General features: G+C 66.1%; 4 protein-coding genes across 8 annotated transcripts in view; 2 read left to right on the top strand and 2 right to left on the bottom strand.

Moving 5' to 3' along the window:
- The window catches only part of AXIN1 (axin 1), a 37622-nt gene extending 35428 nt beyond the window's left edge, over positions 1–2194 (top strand). For all 4 annotated transcript variants that reach the window (XM_055409004.2, XM_055409007.2, XM_055409006.2 and 1 more), the window contains 2 exons: positions 707–874; positions 1498–2194. In XM_055409004.2, the coding sequence (XP_055264979.2) occupies positions 707–874; positions 1498–1624 (295 nt within the window). In that variant the 3' untranslated portion in view covers positions 1625–2194. The remainder of the gene's footprint in view (positions 1–706; positions 875–1497) is intronic.
- Positions 2195–2536: 342 nt separating this feature from the next.
- PDIA2 (protein disulfide isomerase family A member 2) lies at positions 2537–5511 on the bottom strand. Its single transcript, XM_055408854.2, has 11 exons — positions 5301–5511; positions 4519–4725; positions 4317–4450; positions 4106–4243; positions 3916–4032; positions 3720–3845; positions 3454–3651; positions 3257–3377; positions 2999–3180; positions 2775–2885; positions 2537–2665 (listed from the first exon to the last, which is right to left on the bottom strand). The coding sequence occupies exons 1-11, from the start codon at positions 5509–5511 to the stop codon at positions 2591–2593; spliced, it is 1620 nt and encodes a 539-aa protein (XP_055264829.2). The 3' UTR covers positions 2537–2590.
- A 158-nt stretch (positions 5512–5669) lies between these two features.
- On the bottom strand, positions 5670–9219 carry ARHGDIG (Rho GDP dissociation inhibitor gamma). Its single transcript, XM_055409003.2, has 6 exons — positions 7994–9219; positions 6744–6923; positions 6589–6672; positions 6276–6352; positions 6132–6195; positions 5670–6046 (listed from the first exon to the last, which is right to left on the bottom strand). Exons 1-6 carry the CDS (start codon positions 8064–8066, stop codon positions 5847–5849), a joined length of 678 nt encoding a protein of 225 aa, XP_055264978.2. The 5' UTR covers positions 8067–9219; the 3' UTR covers positions 5670–5846.
- Positions 9220–10362: 1143 nt separating this feature from the next.
- RGS11 (regulator of G protein signaling 11) lies at positions 10363–18001 on the top strand. 2 transcript variants are annotated; one of them, XM_055409001.2, is made up of 17 exons: positions 10363–10514; positions 10882–10978; positions 11052–11102; positions 11207–11313; positions 11883–11934; positions 12035–12093; positions 12253–12329; positions 12444–12525; positions 13578–13643; positions 14449–14478; positions 14553–14614; positions 14722–14835; positions 14926–15041; positions 15146–15233; positions 15312–15450; positions 17124–17206; positions 17281–18000. In XM_055409001.2, the coding sequence occupies exons 1-17, from the start codon at positions 10452–10454 to the stop codon at positions 17387–17389; spliced, it is 1395 nt and encodes a 464-aa protein (XP_055264976.1). In that variant the 5' UTR covers positions 10363–10451; the 3' UTR covers positions 17390–18000. The 2 variants fall into 2 exon arrangements, with proteins under 2 accessions (XP_055264976.1, XP_055264977.1); XM_055409002.2 differs by having other exon boundaries at positions 10387–10514; positions 14455–14478; positions 17281–18001.
- The last annotated feature ends 379 nt before the right edge of the window (positions 18002–18380 follow it).

Below are 18380 nucleotides of genomic sequence, written 5' to 3' on the forward strand. Positions count from 1 at the left end.
TCTGGTCAGGGCCAAGGGCTGCGCCTGGGCCCACTGGGCGACCCGAGGCGGTCACTGGATGGGACTCGGGAGGGCACAGGCGCCGCCTGTCGAGAGGAGGCCCCTCGCTGCCCATGCAGGAGGCGCTGCGGGCCTTGGTCCTCTCTGGAGGAGGGGCTGGCTGCCGCCTCTGGTCTTGCGAGTAGCTTTCTGCTGTGAGGCGGGTCCATTTCTGGGTCCAGTGGTTCTGCTGTCCAGTCCCCGGCCTTGAGGTGTTTCTGAAGGTGGGGGCTTCACAGGGACATGGGCCAAGCCACCCAGCCTGCTATCGCAGAGCCAGGGGCCGGCCGTCTTGAGCCGTCCGGCAGAGGCGCCCACCATGGGGTCCTCCTGAGAAGCCTGCTCGCCCGTTTCACGTGGTCTGGGTGGTGGGTCTGCCCTGCAGGCTGGCCAGGCCACAGTGAGACCAGGGCCTCGAAGTGTGTGGCGGCGGCGGCAGACAGCTGGCTGGCTGTGTCTGCATCTCAGTCCGGGCTGGCTCAGCGTGGAAGTGTGCAGGGCCAGCTTCCAGGGGTGGGCATGGCTGGGGCAGGGTGGGCAGTGGGGCCTGTGGACGCGCGGCATTTCCAAGCGAGGTGCAGTCCACCCTGCAGGCCCTGCCCCGTCACCTCCTGCAGCGCCTGGTAGGGCCCCAGGCTCAGCAGTCACAATGCTTCTCGGCCCTCAGGACGAAATCACAGAGGAAGGCGGGCGGTGGGAGTGCCCAGCCGTGCGACAGCATCGTCGTAGCCTACTACTTCTGTGGAGAGCCCATCCCATACCGGACCCTGGTGCGGGGCCGCGCGGTCACCCTCGGCCAGTTCAAGGAGCTGCTGACCAAGAAGGGCAACTACAGGTGAGAGGCCCGGGGGGCTCGCAGCACAGAGCCGTGTGCTCCCCTCCCATTGAGTCCCGCCCCCGTCTGCTTGGCTGGGCTGCTGGCACGCACCCTGTGACAGGTGAGGCAAGTGTGGCCTTGGCTCAGGGCGTCCTCCAGGCCGAGCAGGGCACCCACGCTGGTGTGGGCCGAGCCTGCCTTGTCTTGGATTCCTGACCAGGTGTTTTTTACGGGACCATGGAAGCCAGGGCCCCACTGCAGGTCTGCCTTGGAGGCCCCTCGGGGCACTGCAGAACACGCTGGGGCAGGTGGGGTCTGGGCTGGGGCTAGCCCACGGAGGGTCTGCCTGCATGCTTTTCTCTGTCCACTGAGTGGCCAAGAAACCCCGCTGGGGGCTGTGGCCTCTGGAGGGGCCTGGGCTGCAGGGCCGAGTGTGTGCAGTAGCCAGCAGAGGAACGGGAACCCTGAGCCCACCCACCCCTCCCTGCAGAGGCCGGGGCAGGGACCCGCATGTGGCCACTGCACCTGTCTGGCTCCGGCGCTCAGGCACCAGGGCCAGCTCACGGGCCTGCAGGAGGTGCTGGGGGGCGGCCGCCCGGCTGCCTGGCCCCGCCACCCTCAGTGCCTCCTCCCGACCATAGGTTCTACTTCAAGAAAGTGAGCGACGAGTTCGAGTGCGGTGTGGTGTTCGAGGAGGTGCGTGAGGACACGGCCGTGCTGCCCGTCTTCGAGGAGAAGATCATTGGCAAGGTGGAGAAGGTGGACTGACTGGCGGCCTGGCTGCTGCACCCCCTGGGCACCACGAGGGCCCGTGCCGGGCCGCCCACTCTCACGAATGCAGTGGGCGTGGCTGCTGGCAGGGCGGTGCGCTTGTCCAGGCAGCCCACCCAGTCCCTCTGTGTCTAGGAGGGCGGGAGTCCGCTGGGGTCCCTCCTCCCAGAGATGCGCGCTAGCCCACACCCGCAGGGAGCCCGCCATGGGGCCATCTGGAGACCCTGCCCAGTGACCCCATGCTGCTAAGCGGACGCTGCCCGCCGTGGTCCACTCCAGAGCCAGGGTGTAGGGGCTCCGGGGCCTCTGTCCATTGTCCGTGTCACCGAGTGCCTTCAACCAGCTTGTCTCTGGCCTGCCACTGTGTGGGCCTGGCGCCGAGCACCGAGGCCCGAGCCGGCTCAGCGGGTCCCGGGCCGCCCTCCCCAGGGCCCCTGTAAATATGTACATTTCTCAGGCCCGCACCAGCGGGGGGCTGCCCTGAGCCCGTTTTTCATGCGCTGACTTGTACAATTATCTTTTCAAAGGTACTTGGATAATAATGAAATAAAACCATTTTTGACCCTTCCCTGGCTGTGGGCTGCACTGTCCAACGTGGCTGCTGGGCTCCTGGCACACGTGCCCTGCCTCCCAAGCAGCATTCAAGGTCGGGCCCAGCCTCGTGGGGCATGGGGTGGGGGGCTGGAGCTACACTGGCAGCTTGGGGGAGAGGGCAGGGCCAACACGGCAGAAATGCTGTGGGCCTCCTTCCTGCCTCGGTGGGGCTGCCGACCCAGGCGCCCATCAGGAGGGCTGGTACCCACCCAGGATGTAGAGGCCCCGGGGGCTGAAATCCAGCCCAAACCAGGACCAGGGCTGCCCTTCTTAGGAACCACACACAGTCCAGGACCAGAGCTCTTTATTCACACGGCTGCTCTCACGGCCCCCGGACATGGCTCCTGGGTGGGTGCTGACGGCGGGCAGCTACAGCTCGTCCCTGGGCTCCATGGTGTTTCCTGGCTTCTCGTCCCTGGGTTCCGTGGTGTTTCCTGGCTTCTCCTGGCAAGGGTCACAGAGACCAGCTGGATGCCACACCCTCTGCCCAGCCCTGCCTATGCCCACGCACAGCCACCCTCCAGAGGCCTGGAGCCTGGGGACAGACACCCACCAGGAAGGCGGCTCCGGGCACCTCCGCAGGCTCCTCTGCGGGCAGCTTGCCCCCGTTGTCCAAAAACTTGGAGAAGGTCTCCAGGTCCCTGGCGCCTTTGTAGTCAATCACCTGAGGAGGGACGTGGTCTGGGGACCCCATCTCCTAAACCCAAGGCTGACCCTCCAAGGTCATGCCCACCTCCAGCCGGGGGTGGAAGCACCCAGACCGAGCCCAGGCCTCACCTTCCGACCGGGCCCTACAGGGAAGTACTTGAGGGCGGGGAAGCTGTGCACAGGGAAGGCCTCCAGCTCGTTGGCTGTGGCATCCAGCTCGGCGATGATGATGTCCTCGTGGTCCCTGTACTTCTCGGCCAGCTCCTCCCAGGCCGGGGCCATCTCCTTGCAGTGGGCGCACCACGGGGCGTCTAGGATGGGACACGTCAGCACAGCCAGCAGGGCCCACGCCGCCTGCTGCCCGCCGCCCGCCACAGCCACACTCACAGAACTTGATAAACACATTCTTGGTCTCATCAAAAGCCACCTGCTCGAAATTCTTGCCCACAAGGGTCTTGACTGGCCGTTGGTCCCAGTCTGGGGGGACCTCCTGGCTCAAGCGATAGGGCTAGGGGAACAGGGGTTTCACCAGGGGTCTCTGCCGGTAGCTGCTGTTCCCACCCCATGGGCAGCCCACCGCTGACCTTGACCCCTCCACCCAGGACCGCGCGGCAGAAGTCTGTGACGGCCGCAGCGGTGACCGACGCCCCACGCTCCGGCGCATACTTCTTGGTAGTCTCGATGTTGATGAAGCGCAGGGTGGGGGCCTCCTGGGCCTTGAGGCCAAAGTACTGCAGCACGTGGTCATTGTCGGCGCCCACGTCCACCACCACAAACAGCACCTGCCGGCAGGGGGTCCACATGGGCTCCCCGCAGCCCCACCGCCCCGGCCCCCAGGCCCAGCCAGTACCTGCCCCCGGAAGGGGGGAGCCGCCTCCCGGAAGCCTGCCAGCAGCTCCCGGTGGGCGTCCAGCGTCTGGTTGATGAACAGCAGCAGGTGGTTAAGGATCCTTGCCGCAAAGATCTTAGAGGACGTCTGCAGGGGCAGGTGGAGCTCGTGGAGGCCCCCACGGCCGCCGCCCGCACCTGCCCGGCAGCCCGCTCACCTCACTGCTGTACTCTGTGACCAGGCGCATGCTGTGGGTGAGCAGGAAGCGCGACAGGTCCCCCTGGTCCAGGCCCAGCTCCTTGTCCACCGGGAAGTCCGCCCGCGCTTCGTCATACTGGACAACGCCGGGGGGGTCAGCAGGAGACGGTGCCCCAACCCCGGCTCCTCCCTGAGCCCGCCTGACCCACCTTCTTAAAGAGGACCACTGTGTCCTTGGTGAGGCCGAACTTCTGAAAGAGCTGTGGCCGGTCGGTGAGGCCAAAGGTCATGTCCAGGGCGTCCTGGGCCAGGCCCAGGAAGGTAGCCACGTCCCTGTCCTGCAGGTCCTGAGGGGCCCGGGCCTGTGAGGCCACCGGGCCCACACCCTGCTCCCAGGCCCGGCCCCAGCCCCCAGCGCACCTGGAAGAAGCCGACAACCACCACATCCCGGGCGTCCAGGAGTGCGCGGGCGTCCTCCTCGTCCTCCAGCTGCCTGGCGCTGGGCCCCACCCGCCGCCGCAGCCACTCGGCGATGCCCTCAGCTTCCCGGGGGCCTGCGGAGACTCCCCTCAGCCACGGCCCAGTCTCTGCCGCCCGCCCACCCCCTCGCCTGCGCCCGCACCAGTATACTCCTCCGGGTGTGTGCGGTTTCCGTCTCGGAAGAACTTGAGCGTGGGGTATTCTGTCACCGCAAACTCCTCAGCCAGCTCTGGCTCTGCCGGCCCGTCCACCTTGGCCAGCATGGCTCTGGCCGACTCTGCTGCCAGCAGGGCGGCCGCCTTGCTGTACTCTGGGGCCAGGGCCCTGCAGTGCCCACACCACGGGGCATCTGGAGGACAGACCCATGAGTGCCCCAGGCCTCCACCACCCCTGCCGCAGCCCCTGCTCCAGCCCCGCCAGAACCGGCCAACCTCGGGGCCAGCTCCACACTTAAGATCCGGCAGGGAGTAACATGTCCAGTCCACACCCACCTCGTCAGGGGCCCACCTGAGCCTCGGCCACACGGAGCCCAAGCACCGGAGGCCAGACTCCTTGAGGGCCTGCAGTGGCAGTGGCCAGCTCTGTCCCGAGAGTGGATTTGGGATGGATCTTCTGTGGCCACCCCTGAGGCCAGCTCCCGCCGTCTGCCTGTGGAGGCTGGCCGGCTGGGAGTGGCTCCTGCCTGTGAATGGGCTGTGCAACCCCAGACGGACGTGTAAGCCTGAGTGCTGGCTGGCCCTTCACAGAAGAGTCTGGGGGACACTGACTGGTTCTCCCCTGCACCTGTGCCTCCCCACCATGAGGCTGGACCCCAGGCCCAGCTCCACCCCAGGGCTCTGACGGAGCCCCGGGAGCACAGTGAAGGCGGAGCAGACCACCCGGGAGGCCCCTGTGGGTCCCCAGCCATGCTGGCCCGGCACTCACAGAATTCCACCAGCAGGGCTGGGTGCTCCCGCAAGGCCTGGCCGAGGGTCTGCCGGTTCAGTACCAAGACCCCATCCTCCTCCGGGGGCTCCTCCTCAGGGGGCTTCTCCTCTGGGGGCTCCTCCAAGGGACCCCCAGGCCCCGGCCCCTGTCCCCACAGGCCTGAGACCCCGAGTAGCAGCAGCAGCACCGGCAGGAGCTGGCCGTCCATGGCGGTGCGGGGGCCCCTGGGGCAGGGGCAGATAAGGGGGCGGGGGGCCAAGCAGCAGCCGCCACGTGGCACCCAGGCCTGGTTGCAGGAGAGATAAGGCCGGGAGCCCCCCCCCACCCGGGGAGGGGAGGCAGACAGGCGACACCAAGGGCACCGAGACAGAGCGACGTTTAATAGGACTGTTCAGGGCACAGTGCCAGGCCTGGGGGGGCATCCCGGTACAGGACGGAGGGTGGGGGGTCTGGTCACTGAGGGGCCGGGGAACGCTCAGGGGTCCCTTGCAGCAGCTGATAGAGGTGGGGAGGCCGGTGGGAAGAGGCCCCAGGGCGGGGTGCTCAGCGTTCCCAGTCCTGGCAGACGTGGAGGCCCCACTCCCAGGACAGGTGGGCAGTCCTGTCGTCATCGGTGAAGAAGGACGTAACCACGTAGGCGCCCCGCACCAGCGCGCCCCGGGGCGCCTCCTCCACCGGAGTCACGAACTCGTACTCCTGGGCGCTCGGGCCGTAACTGCCCACCATGTAGACGGCTTTGTCCACTGCGGGGGAACAAGGGCACTGGGGGCTGCCCTCTGCCCCCCACCCCGAGCCCGACCCCGGCTGCCCCCCGCACCCCACCCTCACCTCGCAGGCCGTGGCGGTAGGTGTGATGCAGACACTTCAGTCCACTGACGATCTCCCTGTTCACCTGAGGGACAGACAGTGTTAACGGGAACTTCTGGGGGTGGGCCTGGGGCTGGCTGGTGTCCCCCATGACAGCTCCCTCACCTTGAAGGTAATCTTCACTTTGTAATCAACACCCTCCTTCAGGACAAACACCTGGTTTTTCAGCGCAGCCAACTCCCCTGTTAGGGAAAGTGCAGCTAAGCATGAACTCCTGTGAGGATGAGACCCTGAGCCCGGAGCCCCCACAGGGGCCTGTGTCTGTGGGCTCTGCAGTCTGAGGACTTGGAATTGGGTCCTAAGAGGTCCATGGTGATGAGCCCAGGTCTCTACCCCAAAGATCAGTTCATATTCTGAAGAGGTTACCTGTGAGGTCCCTGCCTGGGGCTCGGGGTCACGCCAGGCATCTGGGAGTTACCTGTGAGGTCCATGATGATGGGCCCCGGGGCCTGCTCAGATATCAGTGTCAGCCTGGTCACCTGAACATTGGGCAGGCTTGGATCTGAAGAGAAACCGGGAGTCTACAGGTGCCCCTCCCCCCGCCCTCCCCCCAGGCCCAGGGGGCGGGCGTACCCATGGCAGGCGGCACAGGCCCCAGCAGGGCCCGCTTGTACTTGACCAGGCTCTCGTCATCCGGATCCAGCCGCTGGATCTCCAGGAGGCTCTTCTTCCCTGGGGCCCGGTACTCGGGCACGGCCTCGTCCAGCGCCTCTTCTGGTGGCAGCTGCCCCCCCTCTTTGTCAGTCAGGAGGACTGGGGTTTGGGGAGGCCGTGTGAGCAGCTGCTGCCAGCTGACCCTGGTCTTTGCTGGAGTCTGCCATATGGCCAGCGGGACCTCCCACAGCCCAAAGGAGGGAACTGAAGAGGCAGCCGATGAGGGCTCTGGGAGCGGGGTGGGCAGGAAGATGCAAACCAGCGCCCACGCCCAGCCTCTTCAGGAGGGGCCTCACTGGTTCAGGAGGCTCCCAGAGACGAGGCAAGGGGCCCCTGGAGGCACCAGCCACCTTCCCCTGACCCAACCCTTTGTGCCGAGCTCCCCCCGCCCGACTCTGAGGCCAAAGGTGAGGAGAGGGAAGGGCCCAGATGGGGAGCAGTCCTGGAGGCTGGGGTCCACACTGCAGAGCAGTGACCACCGAGATCTCTGGAGCAGAGGCTTCGCCCCGACACCCTGCAAGGCCCCCAGGCCCCATTCCCACAGCGCTCTGGGACAGCTCTGGGTCCCCGCCACACTGCCCCGAGCTGGCTTCCCTGAAGGCCTCCCCACGGCGCAGGGGGTTCCCCCACACGATGCTCCTGAAGAGTAGGGGTGGTTCTCTCCAAACCCCTCTGCTTATGTTCTGAGGCCACCACCCCAGGAGCTTTCAGACCCCGTCAGCTGAGCCCAGTCCCCGGGCCTTAACGGGGGTCACTCCCAGCCCTTGGCACAGTCCCGGGAGCTGGCTCCCATGGTGCCCTGGGGCCAGGTCTCTGAGTCCCTGCCCACTGCGCCCTGGTCTCCGCGGGCTCCTCACCCTCACCAAGGGGCACGAGCCCCACCCAAGTGAGAGCGGACCTCAGGGGCAGGTTCCCCAGGGGAGAGGGGACCCCCTGCGATCCTGGCTTCACAAGCAGACCCGCCCCCTCTTGGCTCCTTGCCCCATGACTGTCTAGCCTGGGAGAAGCCCCCCACCCTCGCAAGAGCGCGGCGGGGGGACCGCGCCGCAAGGTCCCCACGAGCGCCCCCAAAGTTTCCGCGGGGGAGAAGCCGGTCCGCCCTGGGCTGAGCGCCCCCGCCCAGAGCCCCCCGCCCACGTGGCCGCCCTGGCCCCAGTCGGGCCGCTCACCTCGGGCGCACAGCGCCAGCCGGAGCAGTTCCAGCAGCTGCGCCCCCAGCTCGCACGCGTCCAGGCCCAGCATGGTGGCCCGCGGCCCGGCCCCGCCGCCGAGCCGCCGAGGAGCCGCCGCCCGCCCCGCCGCCGCCCGGCTCGGCGCTCAGCCCCGGCGCGACTGCGGTGAGCTCATCCCGGCCGGGAGCGCCCCCCGCGCCCAGCGCCGCGCCCGCGCCGCGCGCCCCCAGCCGCTCCGCGGACCCCGCGCAGCCCCGCAGAGACGCGCGTGTCGCCCGCTCGGCGCCGGCACCTGGTCGTCCCCGCCGCGGGCGCACCCGGACCCCGCACGGCCGCCGCGGACACAGACGCACACGGCCGCGGTCACGGTCCCAGCCTTCCGCCCCGCCTGCACCCCGCTCTGGCCATCAGGGCGGCCCCACCCCCGCGGCGCCGCCGGGAGTCTGGGGAGTCTCCGGGGAAGCCCTCTGGGCGGGGCGGTTGCGGCCCGGGGCGCCGAGGGGAGCAGGTGCGTCCCCCCCACAAATCCCCAGGCTCTTGTTACCTGACGGCAACGCAGGCCTCACCTGGCGCCCCCACCTCCTCCTACACCCTCTAGAGCTTCCCTCTGGGCCGAGGGGACCCCTGGAGTGTGCCCAGCCTCGGGGGTGCGGGGGGAGCTGCGCACCCCAGAGGTTCACCCGCATCAGCGCAGACGGGCCAGCGTCCACACGCAGGGCCGGGGTCCTCCACACAGTGAGGCACCCCGCCACGATGCGAGTGTTTGCTGACTGGGCTGTGCCTGGGCGGCCTGGGTGGAGGAGCCTTTGTATGTCTGTGCTCCCGAAGCCCCTGTCCCTGGTTGGGGGAGAAAAGAGACTGATTCAAAACAGGATGGGGAGGTGGAGAGCTGAGAGGAAACACAGAAGGGGTCTCTGGTCTCGATGCCTAAACAGACCCTGCGGCAGGCAGATGGGGGTCAGCGGGGCAGGGGTGCGGTGAGCTGGACCACAGGCTGGGGCCCTGTAGGTCACCTTGTGGGTGGGGGACAGAACACGAGCCGGAGTCCCCCAGCTTTCTTACATCCCTGAGTCCCCCCCTCCGTTTCTGAGGACACCCGAGGCTCAGATCTGCCCTTGCCCAAAGGAGCCTCTATCTTAGGAGGAGGCCAGGAGGCCGTACTGCTGGGGGCACGTGGGCTGGGCAGGGACCATTCCCTCTGGAGCCCGCCTGCCCACAATCTCTCCGAGGCAGGATCTCCCCAGCCCCTCGAGGGTCACATCCCACCCACCTCCCCCACTGCCGGGGCCCAGGAGGCCACTCGTCCCCAGACTGGGGACAGCTCTGGCCTCTGGTGACTTTCAGCCTCTCTGGAAGAGGACAGCTAGGTAGGCCTGCGGTCAGCCTGACCCGACCTGTGTGGGTGGGGCTGGGTGGATGGGTGGGTTTCCCTGGGATCTAGGGGAGAGTGATGCCTGGAGGGGTAGGGGGCTCCTCCAGGCCCCTCCCCAGCTCATTCTGGACCTGGTTTTGCCAGCAGTGGAAATGCATTCAGATTGCCATGACTGAGGCTTCTGGCCAAAGGCCAACGCCAACATCCTGCCCCACCCCCCAGCACCTAAAAAACAGAAATAGACCTGTCTGCACACTTTAGAAAGGCCCCAACAAAGGGGTGTGGGAAGCCAAATTGCTGGAGGAGGGAGAGAAATGGCCAGGCTGGGCCCTCAGCCCAGAGAATGCCCACGAATCTCCAGAGCAGGTGCTGAGATCTCTTTGCAGTAAAGCCCCATCCCACAGTCTCCCACAGCCTCAGGGTAACCTGGGTGGGGTCTCTGCTCTCCAAAGGGCCCCTCAGGCCCCTGTGCAGCTGAGGGGAAGGGTGCTGCCTGCAGTCTTCCCCAAGCCTCAAGGACCCCCACCCGCACCCCTGCGCAACAGTGTTCCCCCAACTCGGGAGCACCGCGGGGGTCAGGCACACGTTCACACGGGTACCACAACTCCGTGGTCTGGTCGACCCCTCACCCAGACCCCACAGCCCCCGCAAGGCTCACCGCCCGGCACCCAGCAGGTATGGAGGAGGGGTCACAGCAGACCCTCAGTCGGGGTCCCCCACCTAGGCCACCCTCCCCGGCTTCTCCTCCCCCAAGACGCTCCCCTCCCAGAGTCCTCTCCTGTGTTGCGCCCCAGCCTTTCCCCGAGTCCTCGCCCATCTCTGAACCTCCCCCACCCGGTTCTCTCATCCCCCACGTTGTCCGGGTGGGGCCAAGACCCCCTCGAAGCGCCAGGCAAGTCCCCACGGACATCGATTTGTCGTGTCGTGAGGGGAGCTTGTCGTGAGGCGGATGCTCTGACTCTCGCGCGCCCCCCAGCCCCAGACCTCGAGGCCGCTGCGGGCGAACACGCGGGCGGGGCCGGGCGGCGGCCGGAGCGGGGCGGGGCGCGCGGACACCCTCGCCGCGCCCGGCCTGCCTTTGCCATGGCCGCCGACCCCGCGCCCCTCGGCGGGCACCCCCGCGTGCAGAGGCCGCATCTGAGTAAGGTGGGTGCCGGGGTCCCGCCGGCTCCCCCCCCCCCCGATTTCCCGGCACGCGAGGCCGAGAGAGGCCGGAGAGCAGTGAGTGCGGATGCGCGCGAGTGTGGCCGCTACGCGAGCGCGCGCGTGTGGCCGCGGGTCAGGGGCGATGGCCCTGTGAGAGCAGGGTGGGGCGACGGAGACCCTGGGGCTGCGGTCGCCCCTCGCCCGCGCCCCTCCCCCCCAAGGCCCCGCGACTCGGCCTGAAATCGCACCATCAGTGCGCGTTAATCTCCGGGCACACTGATCCGGCGCGTCCCGGCCGGTTCCTGGGAAGCGGGATCTGGGGGTGGGGCAGGCCGGCCGCCTTAGCCCCTCAACCTCCTCCGCGCAGATGGAGCGGATGGTCGTGACCATGCAGGACCCCGACCAGGGCGTGAGGATGCGGAGCCAGCGCCTGCTCGTCACCGTCATCCCGCACGCGGTGAACGGTGAGGCCGCTGCGGGCGGGGGCGGGTGGGGGACCCGCCGAGGCCTCGGCTCACCCCGACCTCTGCCGCGCAGGCAGCGACATCGTGGAGTGGCTGATCCAGAAGTACTCCATCGCGGAGGACGGTAAGGGGCCGCCGTTGCTCTTCCTGCGCCCCACGTGGCCCTGGGGCCGGGGCCAAGCCCGCTGGCTCCTCCCGCTCCTGAGAGTTCACCGCCTGGCTTCCCAGAGGCCCTGCACCTGGGCAGCCTACTCGTGCGGCACGGCTACCTCTACCCACTGCGCGACCCCCGCCGCCTCGAACTCCGGCCGGATGAGACGCCCTATAGATTCCAGGTCAGTCTGGACTGGGAGCAGGTGGGGCACCCCCATGGCAGCACCCCCCCCCCCACCCCGGTGGGGGACTCCCTGGAGGGGCGGGGCTGTGGTTGGAGCAGGACTGCAGGCCTGGTGGTCTGCTAGCCACTCCCCAAAAGGCCTGGAGTGGAAGTGTCCCCGTGACAGAAAGGCCAGGTCATGGGGAGGAACTAAGGGTAGTCCCTGCAGAGGACCCCGCCAGCTTACCCAGGGCCTTAGGCCTCCCCCACTGCCAGGGCCCTGAAGAAGGCAGCGCTGCATCTCAGTGTGTGTCCTCAATCATTATGGGGTCCCCCTCCTGGCCACACCAGGGACCCCGGCAGAGCCTGCCCTCAGTCCCAGCCCCCAGAACTGCAACTGCGTCAGGGTCCTGGGCAGGAAGCCTGGAGTCAGGGAATGGCAGGTGGTCAGCTGAACCTGGGGGTGGTCGGCAGATGCCCTCCAGCCTGCCCAGTCTCTTCCCAAGGGAGCTGAGAGGGTGGGGACAAACTCTTGGGGTGGGGAAGGCCCAGAAAGTCCCAGAAACCTTTGTTCCTTCCCCTTGCCAGACGCCCTATTTCTGGACGAGCACCCTGTGGCCAGCCGCCGAGCTGGACTATGGTGAGTGAGGAGGGGTGAAGCCTCGGGCTAGTGGCCTCGGGTGTGAGGTCGCAGGGGAGGGGAGCCGATGCTCCTCTGCAGCCCGTGCCTGCCCTTCCAGCCATCTACCTAGCCAAGAAGAACATCCGAAAGCAGGGCGCCCTGGTGGACCACGAGAAGGTAGGCATCCTTCCCTTCACGGGCTGAACCCAGCCCGGGGATGCCAGTCCCCTCTTGAGGCCCTGGAGCATATGGAGTGACTCAAAGGGAGGTGGGCGTCTGCGCCCCTGAGATGGGCGCAGGAGGGAGGGTCCCACTGGAGACCTTGACCCTGCCCAGGAGCACTACCACCAGCTGCACAGGAAGATCAGCCACGCGTGGGACCTGGTGATGATGCAGGCCCGGGAGCAGCTGCGGTGAGGCCGCCCGCTCACCCTGCACCCTCCTGAGCGGGACCGTCCAGGCCTTGGCCTGAGGGTGGGGCTGCTGGCGTGTACGCGGTGTCCCTCCATCTTTGCGCACCCCGACAGGGCAGCTAAGCAGCGCGGGAAGGGGGACAGGCTGGTCATCGCGTGCCAGGAGCAGACGTACTGGCTGGTGAACAGGCCCCCGGTGAGCCCCTGGGGAAGGTTCTTGCACAGCCGTGGGGTCCTGCCCAGGGTCAGTGTGCTCCCTCACGTGCTCGCTGAGCAGGACCTCCTTTCTGATCCCTGGGAAGGACATGCTTTTAGGGGTTCTGTCAGGTGACAGGAAGTTCTCTTTCTGTGGTTCGTCACAACCCAGAGGTCACAAGGCCAGGCCTGCGCCGCCCCTGCCCGCAGACCAGGGCCCACCTGCTTCTCTCTGGGTCTAAGGAATCTGACGGAGAACAGCTGAAGGCCCTGGGGGGCTGAGGGGGGCACCCGAGGCCTTTGGGGGGAGGGGTGGGGTCACCTGAAGGCTCTGGGGGGCGAGTGGGGGCCAGGCTTTGCTGCAGTGGGAGGGGCTGAGGTTGCAGGCCGGAGTCTCCTGGGACGCTGGCCTGGGGCCTGGAAGGTGGGTTGAGGTCCCGCTGGAGAGCCCGGCAGCCATCAGCTGTGCGGGCAGTGCCAGTTGACCGCAGTAGGTGCGCTGGGGAATGTCCCCGTGGGAGCAGGCACCGGGAGCGTGATGACCCCATCAGGTGTAGCTGGCCTGTCTGGGAAGATGACCCCTAACGCTCCACCCTGTCCTGGGCTCAGGGAAGGGAGGTGACACGGGCAGGCGTGGCGGAGGCCGTGCCGTGGGCTGAGGGCCGCGAGCGGGGAGGGCAGTTGCCACCTCCCGCGGGGTGGGCGCCCATGGGAATGGGGCGGCAGGACCCCACGGGTTCAGCAGGGCCGCCCAGGGTTCCAGTCTGAGCAGCCCAGAGCCTGGGGTGAGCTTGGCCCAGGCGACGAAGGACGAGAGGCCTGGGGCAGATCGTGGGCTTCACCTGAGGAGCTGGGTCAGGGCTGGAGAGGAGACAGGGTGGGCTGGGCGGGCAGGGTGCCCTGGGAACGGGTGGGCAGACAGGAGACAGGGCCCAGGCTCCTCTGAGCACGTTTCCTCAGTGGGGGTGACACGGTCGGAGCTTCAGTGTCGGGGGTCAGGAGGGTCTCCGCAGTCCACCCGAGCTGTGCCCCCACTTCCTCTTGTCTCTGCAGCCCGGGGTCCCCAGCGTGCTGGAGCAGGGGCCAGGGCGGGGCCCCGGCACGGCGGGAGTGCGGAAGGTGAGGGCCCTGCGGGAGCGCCCCGCCCCCACCCCGCCCCACCCCGCCCCGTGTGCCCCAGGCCCCGCCCCCTCACCGCGGGGGGCCTGCTGTGGCCTGCCCGCCCACCTGTCGTCAGACCCCTCGGCGCGCTCCGTCGGTCTCTTCGGCTGATCTGCTCTGCTCCTTGCCTCACTGCCCCCACCCCAGACCCCTGCTAACTCATTTTCTCTTGCCTCCCACCTGCTGCCCTGGGTGCAAGTGAGTACAGCGGACCCTATGGTGGGGGGTTCCCCCAGCCAGGGCAGCATCAGGGTCTGCAGGGCCTTGGTGGGGTGGGCAGGGCTCCGGGCCCAAGGGACCCGGGCAGAAAGAACCACGCTCTCCAGAGCGTGACTGAACCAGGACACACGTCTGAACTTGGTCGCTGTTGAGTCCTCAGTCAGATCCCATGACACCCGCAACAGCCCAGGTTCTTCTGGTCTTCCCGACTTAAGGATCATACTCTGTGGTCACGGTTTTGTCACTTCCATCAAAGTCAGCTGAGAGGGAAGGTGGGCATCACAGGTGTTCTGGGGGTGCCATGCCTCTCCCCTCCCTGTGGTATGTTTAAGCAGGAAGTAGTGACAGTTGAGGAACCTCAGGCAGCTCTGAGCATCCAAGGGCTTGGTCAACACCCTGGAACCTCCAGACTCGGGGCCCCAGGGAGCTTCCTGAAAAGTCAGATCCTGCAATAGAGGCAGGGGCTCTGAGGGGCAGGGCAGGGGTGGGACATCAGGCCCCAGAGGGGCCTGCCTTCTAACTGCAGCCCACCGGCCCCTTGCAGACCAAGACCGTGGATTTCTACAGGCGGGAGGTAGGTGGGGGGAGGAGAGGGCGGGGGGCTGGTGGCTCCCAGGCCTGGCCCCCTTCACAGGCCTCCTGTCCTAGGTCGAGTGCTTACGCCGGGCGCTGGGCCGAGCCCGGGTGAAGTCCTCCACCTGCCTCGAGGCGTGAGTAGGATGGCGGTGGCGGCTGGCACCCCGAGCCCAGACCCTTCCCCCTGCACCCTGGTCCCCACAGCCCCCCTGCAGCGGCCCTGGCACCGCCCCACCCCCAGGTACCTGAAGTTTAGCAGCCAGCATGGGCCACACGACCCCATCATGTCGGGGTGCCTGCCCAGCAACCCCTGGGTCACGGATGACGATGCCTACTGGGCCGTGAACGCACCCAGGTGAGCAGGTGGGCCAGTGAGCAGGTGGGCCAGGGGTGCAGGTGTGCCCACCCCATTCCTCAAGCTCTTGACCCGCCCGCCCTCCACCAGCGCGGCCGTGCCCACCAGGCTCCGCGTGGAGCAGTGGGCCTTCAGCTTCTGGGAGCTCCTGGAAGACCCTGTGGGACGGGCCCACTTCATGGACTTTCTCGGGAAAGAGTTCAGTGGTGAGAAGCCCCCACCCTGCTGCCTGCTCGAGCCCCACCCTCGCCCCCTGACCCCAGGTGCCCAGAAGCCTGTGGTGGGCCTGACTTGGTGCCTGGACCCCCAGCCGAGAACCTCAGCTTCTGGGAGGCCTGTGAGGAGCTGCGCCACGGAAGCCAGGCCCGGGTCGCTGACCTGGTGGACACGGTGTACCAGTGAGTGCTGCGGGCTAGGGGGGAGGCCGTGGGCAGCCCCGTGGGCCTGATCCGCCAGGCTCCCCACCCCCTGCACAGGCAGTTCCTGGCCCCTGGCGCCGCTCGCTGGGTCAACATCGACAGCCGGACAATGGAGCAGACGTTGGCGGGCCTGAGCCAGCCCCACCGCCATGTGCTGGACGACGCCCAGCAGCACATCTACCTGCTGATGAAGAAGGTGGGTGTCCCTATCCCCCCGGGAGCTGGGGTCAGACTGCATTCCAGGCCTGTCCAGACTCACCGTCCCTCCTGCCCACTGCCCTCCTTGACTTGAAAGCCATTTCCAGACTCCCTGTCTGTAGGTGTTGCAGGAAGTTCCCTTAAAGGAAATGCCCACCTCTAACTCCTTTCAATGTGGCCACAGAGACCAGCATCACATCCCAAACACCAACAGTATTCTTTATTTACTTTTTTGTATTTTTAAAATATTTTTTATTTTTATTTATTTATTTGACTGCACCAGGTCTTAGCTACAGCAAGCAGCATCTCCAGTTGTGGCACATGGGATCTTAAATTTATTTGTATTTTTCACTGTGCTGGGTCTTTATTGCTGCTGCACAGGTGGTGGCTGCGTGTTCTCCACTCAGGAGGGACGCAGGGCCAGCCGTCTCTTCTCGTGGCGAAGCCCACCTTGACAGCCTCACCCAGGCCCGCGGTCTCACACACCACTGCCTCCTCTCTCCATGTTGCTGGCCCAGCGGTGCTGATCGGAGAGGAGAGACAGGACGGAGAGATGGACTTGGTTCCTCCTCTACCACTTTTCAGAATAGGCAGTTGGAGCCCCGGGATCTGCTGAGGGCAGTTGGTGATACTGGGATGTCTTCAGTGCCATTGTCCATTCACATTTTCGCTGTATGGGATGGGCTTTTAGCCCTCTCATCTCACAGGAGGTGCAGAAACCCCCCCTCGGCTGGCTGCTCTCAAGTCCTGTGGTGTGTCTGAAACCTGTGGTGCTTCCTTCCTTTCTACGGGGCCATCCTGCCCCAGAGCCAGCAGTTCCCTGAGGCCTCGGCCTTCCCCCTGTAGTGGAGTTCGGAAGCCTTGACCTGCAAACCAGACTGGTCTGTAGTGTCAGGGGTAGTCATGGTTACCAGGCCTTACGGTGGACAGAATCAGGGCATGTTTTAAATAAAACACCAGGAGTTCATACTGAAGCTTCTAATTTGGAATCACGATTATAGTGTTCCCTTGACCTCTCTCTCCTCACTCCCTTTCTGAAAATCTGGGTTCTCAGTAGTACCATTATAATCACTCAACTTTTCCCCTAGATTCCCTCAGTAGCTGAACCGAGGATCACAGCACTGCCATTCAAAGTCACTGACAGCCGTTTACTGTTTTTTTTTCCTTGGTCCTTTGGCTGGAGCCCCTTGGATGCTTGGTTACGTGTGGTCAGGGCGATGTCACCCACTTGACGCCCAGCTTCACCTGTCCCCACTTCACTTACAATGTTTGTTTAAATCACTTATTTATTTTATAATCACGTGAAACATCCGCAGTGTTTCAAAATCTAACCTACAAAGCAAAGCACCTTCCACTGAATCTTGTTTATACCTCCACCTGAAGTTAACGATGTAAACGCATGTTTATTTTTCTGGGTTCATAGGTTCCTAACCCTTTTTACTGAATCCTGTGTCATCCTGACCCACGCCCTCACCCTCTCTCTGCGGTCCCAGAGAACCAGGGACACCGGGTCCCTGTCGCTGGAGGTTCCTGTCCCAATGGGGGCTGGTCTCCCTGAGTCTGAGCTGGTCTGGGGAGGGGGGCCTCTCCGAGGCCCGGTCCCAGGCAAGCCCAGCCGTGCTGGCTGAGCAGGAACAGGAACGGCTCAGGGCGGGATGCTGTCTCTCACAGGACTCCTACCCGCGCTTCTTGAAGTCAGACTTGTACAGAGACCTGCTGGTGGAGGCCGTGGTGCCCCCGGAGACCAAGCGGCGGTGAGCTAGGCAGTGCCCAGGGCAGTGGGCGGGTGGGCTGGCAGCCAAGCGCTCAGGCCCCTTCTCGCCTGCAGGGTGTTCCCGTTCCCGCGGAAGCCCCGGCACTCCAGTCCCAGCCCTGCTCTCCTTCCCGCCTCTGCCTCTGGGGAGCCTGTGGGTGGGGATGGTGATGGGGAGACCTAGGGGGTCCTGGGGGAGGGGGCACCATCTGGCCCTCTTCAGCTGCCCTCGCCCGGGGCCCTGGCAGCTGCTGAGACCCGCCACGCGGGCGTCCCCGCGGGCCCTGAGCACCCCACCTTGCAGCAGCGTCCTGTTCCCTTGTCACACCCTTCCTGGGGGAGCTGATTCCCAGGGTAGGGGTGCCCTGCGCTGAAACGAGATGGCAGCTCCTGGTGTCCTGTGCTGGCACCCACCTGGCCAGAGACTCCGGGCACAGTCAGGTGGTCGCCAGCAAGGGGCACTAGCCTGCAGGGGGACCTGCCCTCCCGCTGGACTGTGGCCTCCCCACCTCCATGGCTTCTCCCCAGCCTGCACAGAGACACAGAGATGGCTCCAGCATTGCTGCTCCTCTGACAGCTGGGCCCGGTTCACGGCCAGGGCAGCAGAACTTTTGGGGAAAGACACCTGGACTCCCCACCTGGAAGGCCCCCCAGCCTCGGGGTGAAGGTCCAGCTGCTCCTTGAAGGGGCAGCGCCACCGCCCTCAGGGCGACCCACACCCTCCCACCTCCGGCACAGAAATAAAGACCTCCGGGCCCTCACTCTGAGCCCGCGCTGCTGTGGTCCCAGCGATGGTGCGTGTGTCCGTGGTGGGGGTGCGTGTGGTGTGGAGGCGGCGAGTGCTGGAGAGGGAGGAAGTGAGCAGTGGGCAGTTTGGGTGTCAGAGGCTATGGGTTCAGGGTCCCGTATGCGGAGTCCATAGGCCTTGGGCAGAGCTCAGGCTGCAGACTTGGGGTTTGGGCTTTGGGCGAGACCCGGCAAGAATCTTGTGCTCTGACAGCACACAGATGCCCGAGTTCTCCAGGTGCTGAACCCAGGTCTCCAGGGCCAGCTATGCCTGAAGGCACCCCTGTGGGGAGCACAATGCTGGCCACAGTCCCCAGAAGCGCAGTGGCCACAGGCACAGCGGCTTCACTCACAGGGCCGGGTGCCCGGGGCAGGCTGTTTCTGGGCCC

The sequence above is a fragment of the Moschus berezovskii genome, chromosome 27 (assembly GCF_049115385.1).
Source record: "Moschus berezovskii isolate FMDL1 chromosome 27, NW_MosBer_1.0, whole genome shotgun sequence".
NCBI classification, from domain to species: Eukaryota; Metazoa; Chordata; class Mammalia; order Artiodactyla; family Moschidae; genus Moschus; species Moschus berezovskii.

Bases quoted from the DNA above. Each gene is read 5' to 3' on its own strand.
- PDIA2 (XM_055408854.2), bottom strand. From the start codon at position 5,511: ATGGACGGCCAGCTCCTGCCGGTGCTGCTGCTGCTACTCGGGGTCTCA. The intron at 4,726-5,300 runs GTGAGTGCCGGG...TCTGTCCTCCAG, and splicing joins AGCCCTGCTGGTGGAATTCT to ATGCCCCGTGGTGTGGGCAC. The intron at 2,886-2,998 runs GTGAGGCCTGGG...GTCCCTCCTCAG, and splicing joins CTGTAGGGCCCGGTCGGAAG to GTGATTGACTACAAAGGCGC.
- RGS11 (XM_055409001.2), top strand. From the start codon at position 10,452: ATGGCCGCCGACCCCGCGCCCCTCGGCGGGCACCCCCGCGTGCAGAGG. The intron at 14,615-14,721 runs GTGAGTAGGATG...CCCCACCCCCAG, and splicing joins TCCTCCACCTGCCTCGAGGC to GTACCTGAAGTTTAGCAGCC. The intron at 15,451-17,123 runs GTGGGTGTCCCT...TGTCTCTCACAG, and splicing joins TCTACCTGCTGATGAAGAAG to GACTCCTACCCGCGCTTCTT.
- ARHGDIG (XM_055409003.2), bottom strand. From the start codon at position 8,066: ATGCTGGGCCTGGACGCGTGCGAGCTGGGGGCGCAGCTGCTGGAACTG. The intron at 6,673-6,743 runs GTACGCCCGCCC...GTTTCTCTTCAG, and splicing joins GCCTGTGCCGCCTGCCATGG to ATCCAAGCCTGCCCAATGTT. The intron at 6,047-6,131 runs GTGAGGGTGGGG...GTTCCCCCGCAG, and splicing joins CTACCGCCACGGCCTGCGAG to TGGACAAAGCCGTCTACATG.